Source organism: Ambystoma mexicanum, chromosome 9 (genome assembly GCF_040938575.1).
Source record: "Ambystoma mexicanum isolate Mex_15411 chromosome 9, UKY_AmexF1_1, whole genome shotgun sequence".
Classification (NCBI taxonomy): Eukaryota; Metazoa; Chordata; class Amphibia; order Caudata; family Ambystomatidae; genus Ambystoma; species Ambystoma mexicanum.
In genome coordinates this window covers 1,297,858,509-1,297,872,711 of record NC_090931.1, presented here as the reverse complement: position 1 = coordinate 1,297,872,711, position 14,203 = coordinate 1,297,858,509, and the positions used below count along the sequence as shown (strand labels likewise).

At 46.4% G+C, this 14,203-nt stretch overlaps 1 protein-coding gene across 11 annotated transcripts in view; it reads right to left on the bottom strand.

The window, feature by feature from the left end:
* Positions 1-10,542: 10,542 nt before the first annotated feature.
* Positions 10,543-14,203, bottom strand: part of MUC13 (mucin 13, cell surface associated) — a 449,549-nt gene continuing 445,888 nt past the window's right edge. For all 11 annotated transcript variants that reach the window (XM_069616647.1, XM_069616650.1, XM_069616649.1 and 8 more), the window contains one exon: positions 10,543-13,402. In XM_069616647.1, the coding sequence (XP_069472748.1) occupies positions 13,346-13,402 (57 nt within the window). In that variant the 3' untranslated portion in view covers positions 10,543-13,345. The remainder of the gene's footprint in view (positions 13,403-14,203) is intronic.

The window sequence follows — 14,203 nt, the reverse complement described above, 5'->3', positions numbered from 1 at the left end:
GAACTGTCTACTCAAGGTGGCACCATGTTATTAATATTAAAGTCATTGTAAATATGCACTAGTATTTAATCAAAATTGGTAAAGGGCACCATAGTATTTAAAACACACAAAAAAAAGGGGGGCTTGGTGGAGCACATACCTTAATGTAAAGCATTGTCATTATGTGTCCATGAGCTGGTTTTTGGACTAGCATTTTTGAGCCATAACAGAGCGTCAGAAGTGCATTTTTCTCCATCAGGAAAAGACAATGGGCCTCATTACGACCCTGGCGGAATTCGCGGTGCAAAATGCACCGCGGAGCATGGCGGAAAGCCGCCGATAGCGCCATGGGGGTTGGCGGATTTACCACCCCATGCCGACCTTGGCGGAGCGGTAAATCCCCAATCCCCATTTTACCCTTCCCCATTCCCATTCTTGCCCCATAGGGTATAATGGGAGTGGGGAAGGAGTTAATTACGCCGCCGTAAAGTACGGCGGCGTAATTAACAACGAGGTCCCTTAGCGCCATGGTTTTCTCCGCCCGGTAAAACCAGGCGGAGAAAACCTCCATGGCGCTAAGGGAACTCGTAGTAGGGCGGACGGGTCCGCCGCGATTACCGCTGGCGGTATCCCACTCCGCCAGGGTCGTAATGAGGCCCAATGACATAACTCCAGCTTTGTTTAAATATGTGTTCATTCCGTTTTCTTTTGCAAGATCTTTGGCTGCTTTAAAGGACTTCCTTTTAATTGATATCTCTTTAGGTTAGTCCGGAAACATGTAAATTGGTTTTCCTTTGAAGCTGGTGCTACCTATGATCCTGGCCACTTGTAGTATTTTTTCTTTTGCTCTCACACTTGTAAAGGCAATCAATATCTGTCTTTTTCTGGAAGTAGAGATTTTCCCAACTCGGTAAACAAAGTGTATATCACTGATGTGATTATATCAGGTCCCAGGCAATGATGGTCATTCCGAGCATGGAGGTAAGGTCTAAACCATGCTGCTAATGATTTACCGGCATGGTTTTCCGCTCCATGCCATTCCGACCCCTCAGACCGTAAATTACGGCACCGTAAACTACAATGCCGTAATTTAGGGTCTTGGGTCGCGCGCGCGCCCCACCATGGAGAAATTAACGGCATGGTGTAAATAGGAGCTGATTCCAAGTAAGGAGCACACGTAAATTACGGCCTCCTCAAGGCCGTAAAGTACCTTACCAGCATGGAGTACATACAGGCATCTCAGAGAAGGAGTAAAGAACCCTGAGCAGTGGTTCCCAGAGCCACAGGTGCACACAATCAGCACAGGTGGAGGCCATGGAGTCTGCCACAGCAGAAAAGGAACACACCCACACACTACACCCCCTCCCACACCAAGATAAGACCAATAGTGCCAGTAAGGGCACAACCACAATAACTACACCAACAACACCAGCCCCCCCCCATTGAGGAGACACAGGAGGAGAAGGAGGGGGAGACAGGCCCAGCATGCAGCACCAGTGCAGCCTCCGTTACCACCCCAGCAGCCCCCATGCACATGCAGCATGTCCGGCCGCTCTAGGAGAAGACCTACCAGATAGACACCCCTGACCACCTAGACCGTTACACGGTCACCACCATATTGCGCCACAGACACAAGAAAAGCGAGCACCATACAAATGTACAGTGCCAACCCGGCACAAGTGATGGTGTTGCCTGTGCCCCACACCCATGCCAAAGGCACCCACCAGCACACAGTGGCATTTCACAACCGTCCATTATGCAGTCACATATACAAGTGCCGTTACACCTCTCCAAGCACACAAGGGTCCACCAATCCCCAACATGGACCACCCATGAGATACACAACAGTGAAGCTGGACCTAATGCAAATGGAGGCATGCCAAATGACAATGGTGCCCCTGACAGCACCCACAGGTCGTATGTGGACCAGCTTGGCATGCACGTTGCGGATAGCAACTGCTAACAATACGACTCCCCCTACGTGCAGATTGAATGCAACGCCAACAAGAACCGCTCACATGGGTGGGCCCGACACCAAACACCTACACATGACTCAAATGGCCAGCTGACCACCACGCCACCGCGCCACATGGCCCAATATGCAGGATGACCTGTCTGGCTGGCTGTTGAGTCGACTGACTGTGTCGTGCAAGTGCACTGGTGCCACGGGGTGGGTGCCTGCATGAACCAACTGCGTTGAAACGATGAAGCCACTGTACGGTGTTCACCCCGAAAACAAACCTTCCACAGAACCAGTGCAACAGCAAATGTGAACAGATTCCCACCTTGCCAGAATAAGGCACCCACATCACACTACATCTCCACCACTGACAAGGGCTGAGCACACTACACCAGCACCAATCATTGGCGGACACCACAACCGTAAGCGCATATCCGAGGACACACTGCACATGCACAATGTGGCATCCCCCAGCCTTGCACCACATTGGAGACCCATCCCTGGGAGTGGAATTCAAGGAGGGCAGCAGGGGTACGATAACACATCACCGGCATGGCACCCCCATATGAGTGTTGGGAATCACCATAGAATGGATCAGAGCAGGATGAATACCATGCTCCACAGACTACAGCCATCACACCCAAATAAGAATGAACACAGTACACAGCACCACAATGATCCGACATCAGGACACCAGCATGCAACAAAGGAACATGTACCTCAAGATGTGCACACCATCGTTCACGGACCATCATGTAGACACAACACCCCACTGCATTACATTGCATCGGACACATATCTGTGTCCCTGATCGTGCCCAATACATCCATGGACATGTCCAGATGGCCATCATTGAAACCCTGCCATGACAGCCAAGTACTGTTCTCCACCATGACAGTCCACACACCCACCTCATTTGGTGACACATGCAGCTGTTGTTGGCTGTCCCGTGACAGCAAGCCACATGACCCCTGTCATGAGCCCCCTGAACAGGCCCATGGGGCAACCAGACTATGGCCATACCGGTCCATGAGTATAGATGAAGCAGTCACCAGGCTTGCGTGATGCACATATGTGCCGGCGAACCAGGACTGGTGGCTGACCCCTCCAATGATATCTGGTGTCGAATGGGCCCATGCCATATGTGCAGATGGACAAAAAGTGCATCCCTACATGAGCGGCTATCACCCCTGACATGGTACTGCTACAACCACAGGACGATGCGGTGAAGGCGGAGGGTGAGGTGCCAACAAAGGTCCATTGAGGCTGTGCACTTGAGGGCCATGTAATGCTCTGTACTTACAGTGGACAAGGTCTCCAGGACACAAGTCAGTAGAGGGTGTCATGACATGGGCACACAGGACAACGGACTCGTGCATACTTGTACACCATGCACTGGCAGTAGTCAATAAAGAAATGTGCAATGATCAATGTCCACAACGGTTGAACTTTGCGACACCAATTGTGTATTGTGATAATAACAAAAAAATAGTGCTTACATCAGCAACTGCCCATGCCCCCTCCCTCCTCCCCCAACTCAAGAACACACCATCACCCACCTCCCCCCTCCCCCCCAACTCCAGAACACACCATCACCCACATCCCCCCTGCCCCCAACTCCAGAGCAGTCGTCCCATGTAGGGTGTGGGGCCCACATGTGGCAGGAATGGCTAATGTCTCTTGTCCCCCTTGTCTGGGGGAGGCAAATCCCGGTGACGCAAGGAACGCCGAGTGCGTCTCTCCGGGCTGCATTGCGTGGCCTCACTTGTCGCGGATGTGGCCTCCTGCTGTGGCTCCGTATTGTGTTGCCCTGCCTCAAGGGCATTCGATATGCGATTCAGGGCATGGCATAACCAGGTCGTGCTGTCCGTCAGGGAGTCGCACAATCTGGTGGTGCAGTCGGTGAGGGACTGCCGCATTTGGATTAGTCCCTCATGTAGTTCTGCCCTGGCCTGGCGATTGTCCTCAATATAGTTCTCAATGAGATCGCTCAACTGGCGCACTCGGTGCTGGTCATGAGAAGGGAGAGCATCTGAGGATCCACTTGCACCAGCATGCTCTGCAGGGGGTGGTATGAGTGGACTTGGGGGAACGACATCATACCCCTGCGGGTCAAGTTCAAGACTGTGCACGGGTGATTGTGCATCCCCGGAGTCGCTGCATGACGCCAGGGTCACGTGGCATGGCTCCGACATGTGCATGCTGTCTTGTTCGTCCTCCGACATGCGCCCCTGGATGGGTGACGGGCTGGGCTCCCACTCATCCGGCGCGGTAGCAGCAGCCTCACCTGAGACGCTCGACTGTGCCGAGCTAGGGGTTTGCACAATTGCTGCCGCCGATGGTGTGTGGGTTGCTGGTCTGCCAGCTTCAAGTGGCCTTTCCGTAGGCTGGGGGATGTTTTTCTTTCCTGCTGGCTTTGGCCTGACCCTGCCAGTACCCGCAGATGTGCTTGGGCGGCTTCCTTGGGGCTCTGTGCTGTCATGGTCTGTGCCTGTGTGGGTAGGAGAGAGGGACAACATTAGTGTATGTGCAATGTCCTATTTGCATACATGGTTGCATGGACATTCTGGTTATTTACGGTTTGTTTGGTTTGGAGGGTAGCTATAGCAGTGGTACATGTGCATGGTGATGACATATACACATGTTTGGGAGTGATTCTTTGTGCCCTGGTCATGTACATTTTGGCCGGTACCATGCCTACCATGCTGGACAGTGTGCATGATGGGCTGTGCAAGTCAATGCACTATGGTTGATGTGCGTTATGTACTCGCACTTGGGCCAGCATTAGGCGGCACTTGCCTCAGCATTTGTTGGATGGGGGGATGCATTGGATGGGGGGAGGGCAACACGGGAGGGTGCCTTCCATGGCCCCTGGGTCAGTTTACATCATGCAATGGACATTGCCAGTGTACACTGTCGACACTCACCTCCTTCTGCAGAAGTCGTTCCCCCGCACTCCATGGTCCCCACGCCCTCAATCGATTCAGTGCCAATGAGCTCCGCACAGGTCTCCTCCCATGGCTCGAGTTGTACTGCAGTACTTGGCCCACCTCCCGTCTGCAGGGCCTGGCTGCGGTTGCTGGAGAGGAGGCCCCGCACCCAGACCCGCAGGTCGTCCCACCGCTTGCGGCAGTCCCTGGGGGTGCGGGGGGTATTGCCAACAGTGCTCACCCTCTGTGCCAGTTCCGCCCAGATGGCCTTCTTGCGGAGGGTCGATTCCTTCCGCATGTCGCCACTGAAGACGACATCCGCATGCTCTGCCAGGTAGTCTACCATGGCCTGGAGTTCATCGGGGCAGATCTCTGCTTGCGGATGCGATCCCCTGCCCTTTTCGGTGCTTTCTGCAAATCCTGCGGCGCCCGGTCCGGTTCCCAACTTCAGTTTCCTCACAGGCTGCTGAGGATGGCAATGGATTGTGTTTTTAAAGATGGCCGCCGCTCTCCTTCCCGTTCCTGTGCGATGTCGTAATTTCCGGTTCCTTTTTTTTTTCCGGTGACCGTAATTTACGGTCAACGTAAATTACGGTCACCGTTATGCACTGGCGCTAATGCTTACAGGGCGGTGTTGTACTTTACGTGTCGCTGCATGCCGGTAGGGCTTTTTCGGGGGGTTCTGCGGCAGGCCACGCGGTCCTTTTCCGGCATGGCGGAAAGCGCGTGTCCGTGAGCTCGGAATGGCCGAAATTTTCGGCCTACAACCAGCATGGGGTCGTACTTTACCGACCGATACTTACCGGCATGACTCGGAAGGAGGGCCAATCTGAGGTAATCTCCAGCACAAAAGTCATTATATTTTCAATTTCATCAGTCTCCTCCACTCCAACCAGCCTAAGGTTACTTCCATGCAATTCTATGTCCAGTTCCAGAGGTTTGTCCTGGGTTCGACTGGGACAATAAATAGGCCCGGTCACCCAAAAAAAAGTGTCCCACCCCTCGCCTCACGACCCTTGACCTCTGATGACATCACCAGAAGTGATGTTATTTGACCCCACCCCAAAGTGACATACCGGGAAGCAATGAAACACAACCTTTCACCCCTTGACAAAACAGGAAATGGCCTCAAATAGCATTGTGCCTAAGTACACTAAAATCCAAGCAGACGTCCAAGGCCAAATGATATGTTATTGTATAGCACTTACGCTGAAGCTCTTTCTTTATAGAACAAATATGCATACAATATCACCCAACCTGTGTTGGTACTCATTTATCGACCTAAGAAGGATGAAAGGCTTATTGAAGAAAAAAAACATTTTGAAAAAAAATATTTTATTTTTCCATTTTCCATCCTTCCAAACCGGCCCAGGCTTGGCCAGAAACTGGCCCCCATTCCCCAGGGACGATTTCGGCCTGGCTACGGGCCGAAAGGCTGAGGGGCCAATCCGACGCTGGATATGTCCTTTTCTTTCTGAAGTTCTGCTTTCAAATTATTATATGCTCTGAAGCTTCCAGTGATCTCCGCCCCCAAGGACACTGAGCCAGACTCCAATTTGGTGACCTGATTATCCAGATGAGATACCTTTTGAGTAAGATCAGCCAAAGAAGATTTGACCTCACCAACATCATGAGCCACTTTCAGCAACAAAGTATAAATATCCTGGGTATTGTGTATTTCAGTCATCTCAGCAGTCTGCTTGGTCTTCTTAGGAGTTGGGTTTTCTGCCACCTCAATCTTTTTTTTTTAGTGCTCATTATCTTTAAATTATTATCTTAGGAGAGAGTCCAGGATCTGCAGGTTTACGCTGCTGCCTCAGCGACCAACATTCCAGAACTACTGCATTGTAGGCAGCAGCATTAAACGTAACACTGCCGCTAGAGCACATATTGGGGGGCATTTATGGGGCAGCTCTGTAATATGGACTTATGATTTGGCCATTATTAAAAAGTAATTAAAAGATATTTTGATCCCAATTAAAAAGCGACTGTGGCCACCAGGGAGACTGAGGTCTACGTGGGAGCCATCCACTCCATTTTGCCACCTCTGGAGGTGGTAAATTCGAATCACCCAAAAAACTCCCCAAGTGCCTGGAGTACAGACTAAAGTGCCCTGAGTAACAGGTTTCACCAACAGCTAGATGGTACAAAATCAATATAAAAACATACCCTGTTCTAGGTCCACAAGTGAATGTGTGGAGCAGGAGTCTCTGTGTGGGCTCTCACTAAGAGACAAAGCCTGACATGGATCAACACATTTTGACTGGCAATACGAGTCCATCCTTCAATTTCTGTGCAAAGTTACTTGGAAAAGTGTTGCTGGCTATTTAAATTGACTGGGAATGAAGGGGAGAAAATAACAGCCTTTCCTAATTCTCTTTAAGGAGCAGAACAATCTATTCTGTTTTTTTTAGTGTAAGCTATGGTTTTCACTGGTCAAGAAATCTGTGAAATATGTTGCAAACCCAGATATAATCTGCTCCTAAAAAAATCCCAGGAAATGAATTAATAATGTGTTACTGTCAGAGACCAATATGCCCATTGCTATTCTAGATTCTAGGGCAATCTATTTTAAATAGAGACTCACAAAGTTTGATTTACAGGCCCAGTCCCCCTTTAGTGACAGAGCTTGTAAACAGGGCTCCCACAAAATACTTTAAATTGCATCTAGGATTTAATTAATTCTTGTGCCAATTATGTAAATGCTCTGGAATTATTGTTTTCGATTCTGGTTTGTCTTTCAAAGACCCAAGACGGGTAGGGACATCAACCACCTTCCTGCATCACCACCAGATATGCTCTTCCTTTCAGTCTGTCCACCTGCTCCCAAAATCCATTTCATGCATCTCGAGAGGATAGTTCAGGGGCAATGCACGCGCCTTGGAACCAAGACGATGCGGCGCAACACAGGTTCAATCCCCGGGTCTGCGCTTTGAAACCTCTGGCTATTAAGCATATTATAAATAACCAATTATATGTTTTATATATATATATATATATATATATATATATGCAATCGAGGTCTGTCTTAGGTTAGGCATATGCATTCAGTCTCTTCTGGAATGGGCCATCTTAAGTAGATGTTCCATCAGCTAGGTACTATTGCTGTTAGGATTGCTACTGAATCACATTCGCACTCCTCTTGAGAGTATACCCTTCCCTCAGCCATGAATATATAATTTGGGTAGACGGTGCTTAGGATATCTTTGGGTCAAATGAGACTCTTTTCCTTTTTAGTAGTAGGGACAGGAATCGGGCTAAGATTGGATTCTAGGCGGCAGACAGACTATTTTGGATGACATCCTGATGTGCACCCTTCTGAACAATTTTCCTTCTTTTAACATAGGGACCAGAATGATAGGGTTAGTGTAGGGTTTTGGCACTTCAATAAAACAGTTATGTTAGAAACCACAATGACTTACCACAAGTCCTAATGCATGGCGTTCCGCTTCCAGTGTCCCCTCTTCCACCACACTCTCTAGCTGTGGGGACGGCAACGAGGGAGCGTTCTCATGGGAGGAAATAATTGCCCATCACCAGTCCCACTAGTCCCAGACACACTGGTACAAGTACCCTAAGCCTCCCCACATTTCACAGGGTACCCAAGCACTAAGGCCTTCCTTTCATACTTCACCAGTGGCACCATCCATCTCTGGAGACTTGCTATCACCACCAGCAGCACCACCACAGTTTATTGTTAGTAGTCCAATGGTTGCACCACTTTTTGAGCAGGCAGTAAGAGACTGAATGATGGGTCACACTGGTACACACTGTCTTTATTGCCAGATTACCATGAGTCATGGGTTGTTGTACTACCCGGCAGTGATGGACGCTCTGGAGAGGAACATGCACCAGCACCACACTACCGTTTTGCAGGTGATTGGGTGGGCATCGGGATAGAGGGTAAATAAAGGGTCGGTGGAGTGATTGTCTGAAGAGGCAGGAGTGTAGTCCTGAAACACTGCTGGAGTGCCTCGCCAAGTGTGCAAGATGGTTACTTTGAGTTGCAAAGTTTCTTAGTTGGACCACTGACTGCAGAGTTGAATGGCAGAGAGGAAAGTTGAGAAAGATGTCAACAAGTAAATTGGAGTAAAAGGAGCTAATCCAATGGGAATACACTTAAAGGACCAAAGGTTGGCCCACATGATTGGGATCTGCAAACTTAAATTGCTGAGAAACTGCTGCAAAATTCTCAGATGGCAGAAATCCAACAAAGCATGTTCCACCGGCTCCTACTGTACACATGTGAGTTTATTATCTGCAGCAAGTAAAACGATGTCAGTTAGGAATGAGCCCCTTGGTTATTCAATCTTCTGTCATGGATGGAAGAAAGGATATTGTGTATTTGACATGGTGGAGACACATGGAAAACACAAAAGCCACACTGAATTTAATGTATTACTTGATCAGGCTGATGTAGAAGCCAAAACTTCAAGACTTTAAAGAGGATGTAAGGTGATATTACATAACTCACTAGTTAGACAGGCTAATACGTTTGCTTGAACATCATAATTGTTTACTTCTGCAAATTTGCCAACTGGTTTACATGATGGCCTTGGGCTGATTAGCAACTGTTTAGATGTTCATAATTTTGGAAAATCTCATGAAATCAGATAAAAATACACACCAGCAAACGATTGCAGTTGATGATTGGGTCATGTGTTTCTGGTGAATGTCCTCACATGACTAACAGGAATGGAGGAAGAACAAAATGCTCATTTTTGCAGCTCTAAAATCACAAGGGGAAATTAAAACACTTGCCTGAGGTACTACTCTGTATACTGTTGATAAGTGGCTCTTTGTGTATTAGTGTGCTTGTAGAATAACAGAAGAAGGACTCAAGAACATAACAGTAGTAACACAAACACTAATGGCATCTACAACCAGCGAATGAGCCCCACTGCAGTTAGCCACTAAGGCTATTGCACAAGAGCAGCAACATTTTCTGAGGCGACAGCATGGGCAGGGGTATGCATGATGACTGGATAATGGTGGTGAGGGGTCTGCAGTAGAGGTCTTTCCCATTGATTTCAGTCCTATACCTGGTGTAGCATAGGATATTGCAAAGATGAGTTTGACAAAATGACTTCCGCCTTCAGGTGTAAAAGGGCGAGCAGTGCCTACTCCGCCCTCAGACTGCTACAAACCAAGAATGAGCTAAACCTGTCACAGTTAAGAGATATACCCCATCCACCATTTGTGGTAATGTGGGCTGAGGGAAAGCTATGCTCTAAGAGTGCTGTGAATGTGAACCAGTAGTGACCCAAACACAGTCCAAAACAAAGGGACTATCCAATCAAGGTCCTATAACCTCCACAAACTCCTGGTTTAGTTTGGGCACACTTGCTGTGTTCTGTCTCTCAGGTATATAAGGCACACACATTTACTCCCCACCAGTTCCAGAATTCACCAGTCGCCACTACCGAGAACACCACCCATGCAGGGATCTAACCTTGTTGTTCAAAATGCATCGAGGGATAGATCCTTTGCCCCTGCAGTAGCCCCTCACATTGTGCTCCCAAATTCCTTAGTGAATTGACCCTGTGAAGCTTTCCAACTAAGCAGTGAGTTCACAGGAAATGACCTTCTGTTACACAAGAGGACATGCCAGGTGTGCATGTAGGCCCTAATCAAAAGAAAAGTTGCTACAAAATGCAATGAAATTCAGAACATAAATAATACAAATTTTTATTGAATGCAAATGGCCTTTCTGCACAAAAATGTCAATACACATTTTATTAAAAATTAGGTAATTTTGCTTAAAAATAGAACACACACATGTATATAAAAAGTGCAATTTGTATAATAATCTTAATTTTTGTCTCAATTTTGATTGCAAAAAAATATTGAGGTGGAAAATTCAAACAGATTTTTTAATAAATAAAGCATATAAAGCATTCATGTTTCTATTGTTCTACATGTTGGACAGTTTCAATGCAGTAGAGATTAACCCTATCATACAAATCATTTTTAAAAAATATAAAAGTTACAATTTATTTGTTTTTCATCACATTTTGCTTAATTTTTTGTAAACTTATTTTTCATTAAAATAAATCATTGATGTTTCCATTGTTCTACATCTTGGACTATTTAGAGGCAGCAGCGATGAACCATTCGAAATGTAAAAGTCCTATTCTTGGGTCGCTGCCTCTCTGGAGGGACTGATCTAGTTAAAAGCAAGCCCACTTAAAGGCTTCAGGTAAGCTTTCATGTTTAAGGCACCTGCTAAGTTCCTTCAGCTTCCATTCTATTTGACTACCTCACCAAATGTAAAGCTAGTCCCAAACTTCAATCAGTTGTAACATTCCTGCCACTGATATGGTGGAAAAAACATGTCCATGGATGGATAAAGTGATCGAGACCTTTCATTAATGGGTTTATATATTTCCAAAGGTGGGCTGTGTATAGTTCCTTTCTAAGGTCATGAACCACTGGGTGGGAGAGTGAGGGGGGTGAAAATGTCTTTTCGCATATCATCTAGAGGTACTTTTTAATGTATCTAATAAATACATGGACACCCTCATGCCCTCCCTCCTTCAATATTTGATGATACGCTCGGAGGAAAGATATTTTTTGCGCGCAGCAATGAAAACTGAGATCACTGCTGCATGAATGAAGAAGGCCAACTTGATGGAAGTAAATGTTTGAAGAAGTTTAATTTAAGATGCTTTCAAAGCTGGCTGCCTGGAGCCAAAGGCTCGAGAACATGCAAATGTTTGCTCGCCTATCCTGCCCGCCAGCAGTGCACCATAATCAGTAAAGTCAATTGTTTTCAAACAGCTGATACAAAGAAATATGGCAAAGAATAATAAATAGCACCCAGAGTATAACTTTAGAATGCTATCAACCAATCAGGATGAAGACATTGTGGTCTGTGGTATGGCCATGGATCCTGATGGCTCACAGGATTCTACGTACTTCTCAGGTTCTCTACTACTTTTCCACATCCGCCCTCTGTCCCGCTTCAACCTGCGACTTTAAATCTCTGCCTGTCACGGCCTCCACCAGTCCTGTATGCTCATTTCAGTCATTCTCCTTGTAACTGCAACTTCCATATTTATGCTGTCACTGCCTGTCTCCGCCCTCGCCTCTTATGGCTCACACAGTCTCTGAGGGCCACACTCTGTGCCACCAATCCTTACTGCTGCTTGCTTGTGTTGCGTGACATGGCCTCTCTCTGCCCTTGCCTCTTGTTCCACAACTAGCCAGGCTCCCAAAGGATACACTCTGCAGTGCCCGTCTTCTGAGCACTACTATAATCAAGAATGGATTCTGCCGCTAGGCCGCCGAGCATCCCGTGCTTGGCAGCCACATTGGCTACAAAATATTCTTTGCTTTTAAAGCTGAGAATGAGGTTTGTTAGCCTGCATCTAGCTCTGGGGCCGGGTACTAGGGCTCAAGTTGAAGGTACACACAGGTGGACAGAGTCCCCCACTTTTTTCTGAAGTCCCGCCACTTTTTTCATAGGGCACCTGGATATGCTAATTTCTTGTGACACCTCATTCAATTGGTATGTTAAGGAGTCCTGTGACTTTATTTTTTAGAACTTGTCCCCTGCCGGGAACTGATAGCATTGTTCATTATAAATGCGAGCACCGCAGGGTCTTATGTTCCCTCAGCCCCCATTAGAAGTCCTTGCTTCGCTGGGACCCATACGTTGAGCATCTGTAATATCCCATATTGCTTATAGGTCAAGGCAATGATGCTTAGGTAGTGCAGGAAATAGCAGCTCAATGAGTTAGGGCTACAAATGCAGAAAAGAGCATTGCATACACCACAGTATGATGCCAACAAACGCATTTTATGGATTTCAGGTGCAGGGAGTGCAATCTCGCCGAGCAATCGATCTATTGAACATGACATTTCAGAATGGCTCTTGCAGCCCAGCATTGCATGATTTATACTACATACTATTATACTACAGATGCCAACTTTGTGTAGATTAAGTGTGGACCTACTTAACGTATACCAATGCATATCCATAATTTAATCAGTAAAGCGATCATTTTGCAGAATTTAGATCTCCAACTTAAACAATTTCCAACTCAAATGACACAGTAAAAAAGCATCAGCAGTTCGGTTACAGATGTATTATCCCATAAATACAGCAATATCAAATCTTACAAGAAACAACAAATTCTCCATGTCTCTTAAGTTATCTTTGATCAGCTTGATGTTTTTCACACACTTCCTTGAAGACACGTAATCAAAATGTGATTAAATGTGCTATTGGAGCATTGTCTGACCAAAGAGGTTGCTCAAGGATCCGTCGTCAAAGCTATGCACATGACACAAGATCGCCACATTATTCTTCCATAAAAAATGTACAGTTTCAATCAAGGAAATATTTAATCTTCATTCTTTTGTCTGCAGCAAACGTCCTTTCGTGCATAAGAAATCCTCCAATGATATTCAACCAGATTTCCATGTTTTCGACACCAGGCGCGTACAGAAAACTCTTGCTCTTTGTGTCTCATTATTTGTAATTATTTCCAGGTTTATTCTGCTTTTGAGACATTTCATACCAGGAATCCTTGAAGAGAGAATAATACAAATATGTAAGAATACAGGTGTACTTCTTGGCCTTTCTTGTTTGTTAAATGTCAGAATAACAACTGCCCTGTTTTTGGAAAATATTCGTGTTAGTTTGTATATAACAAATGCATGAAAGCAGTCTGGATTAGGGAATGTCCATGGCACCTATGAGCTCAATCGACCATCCTGCTTGGCATTAGCAACTTCTTTCTCTGTATACAGCTGTCCAAAGTAGAGTTTGTCTCAATTCCAATGTTTCAATGTTATCCAACACAAAGTTAATTTAATGGTAATGGATGCAGGATCCTCTACTGCCAAAAATAAGTAACTTTTATTTCTTAATGTGTTCTTCTCACAGGTCATTTTCTTCTTTTTGATTGAACTCAAAAATTCGATCAGAAAAGCATTTTTTTCAATTTGATGTAGACAAGTGCATGTGCATCACTGTAATAAATGAAAAAAGAATGCGAGCAAGTCAGAAAGCAGATGCTTCCATTTGCAAGGACACTGGCACACAAGCAACTGGAAAATGATGCAAAGAGAAGGAAGCCATCACATAGGGGCATTTGGATCAATATGATGGAAACATGCAGATGTCCCAAAGATGCGCTAAAGGAGCGTGCAGGAGTGCCTGCACCCACGTTTGCCATTTCATGCTGTACTTCCATATGAGATGTGCTCATTAATTAGCGGAGTGAAGTAAAGTAAGGCCTTCCTAAACCTTGCTGCTGCTTCCTGCCTTCATCTGTATGAAACTGGACTGATTTTAAAACCTAAACCTGTGTTAAGATGTTCTTAT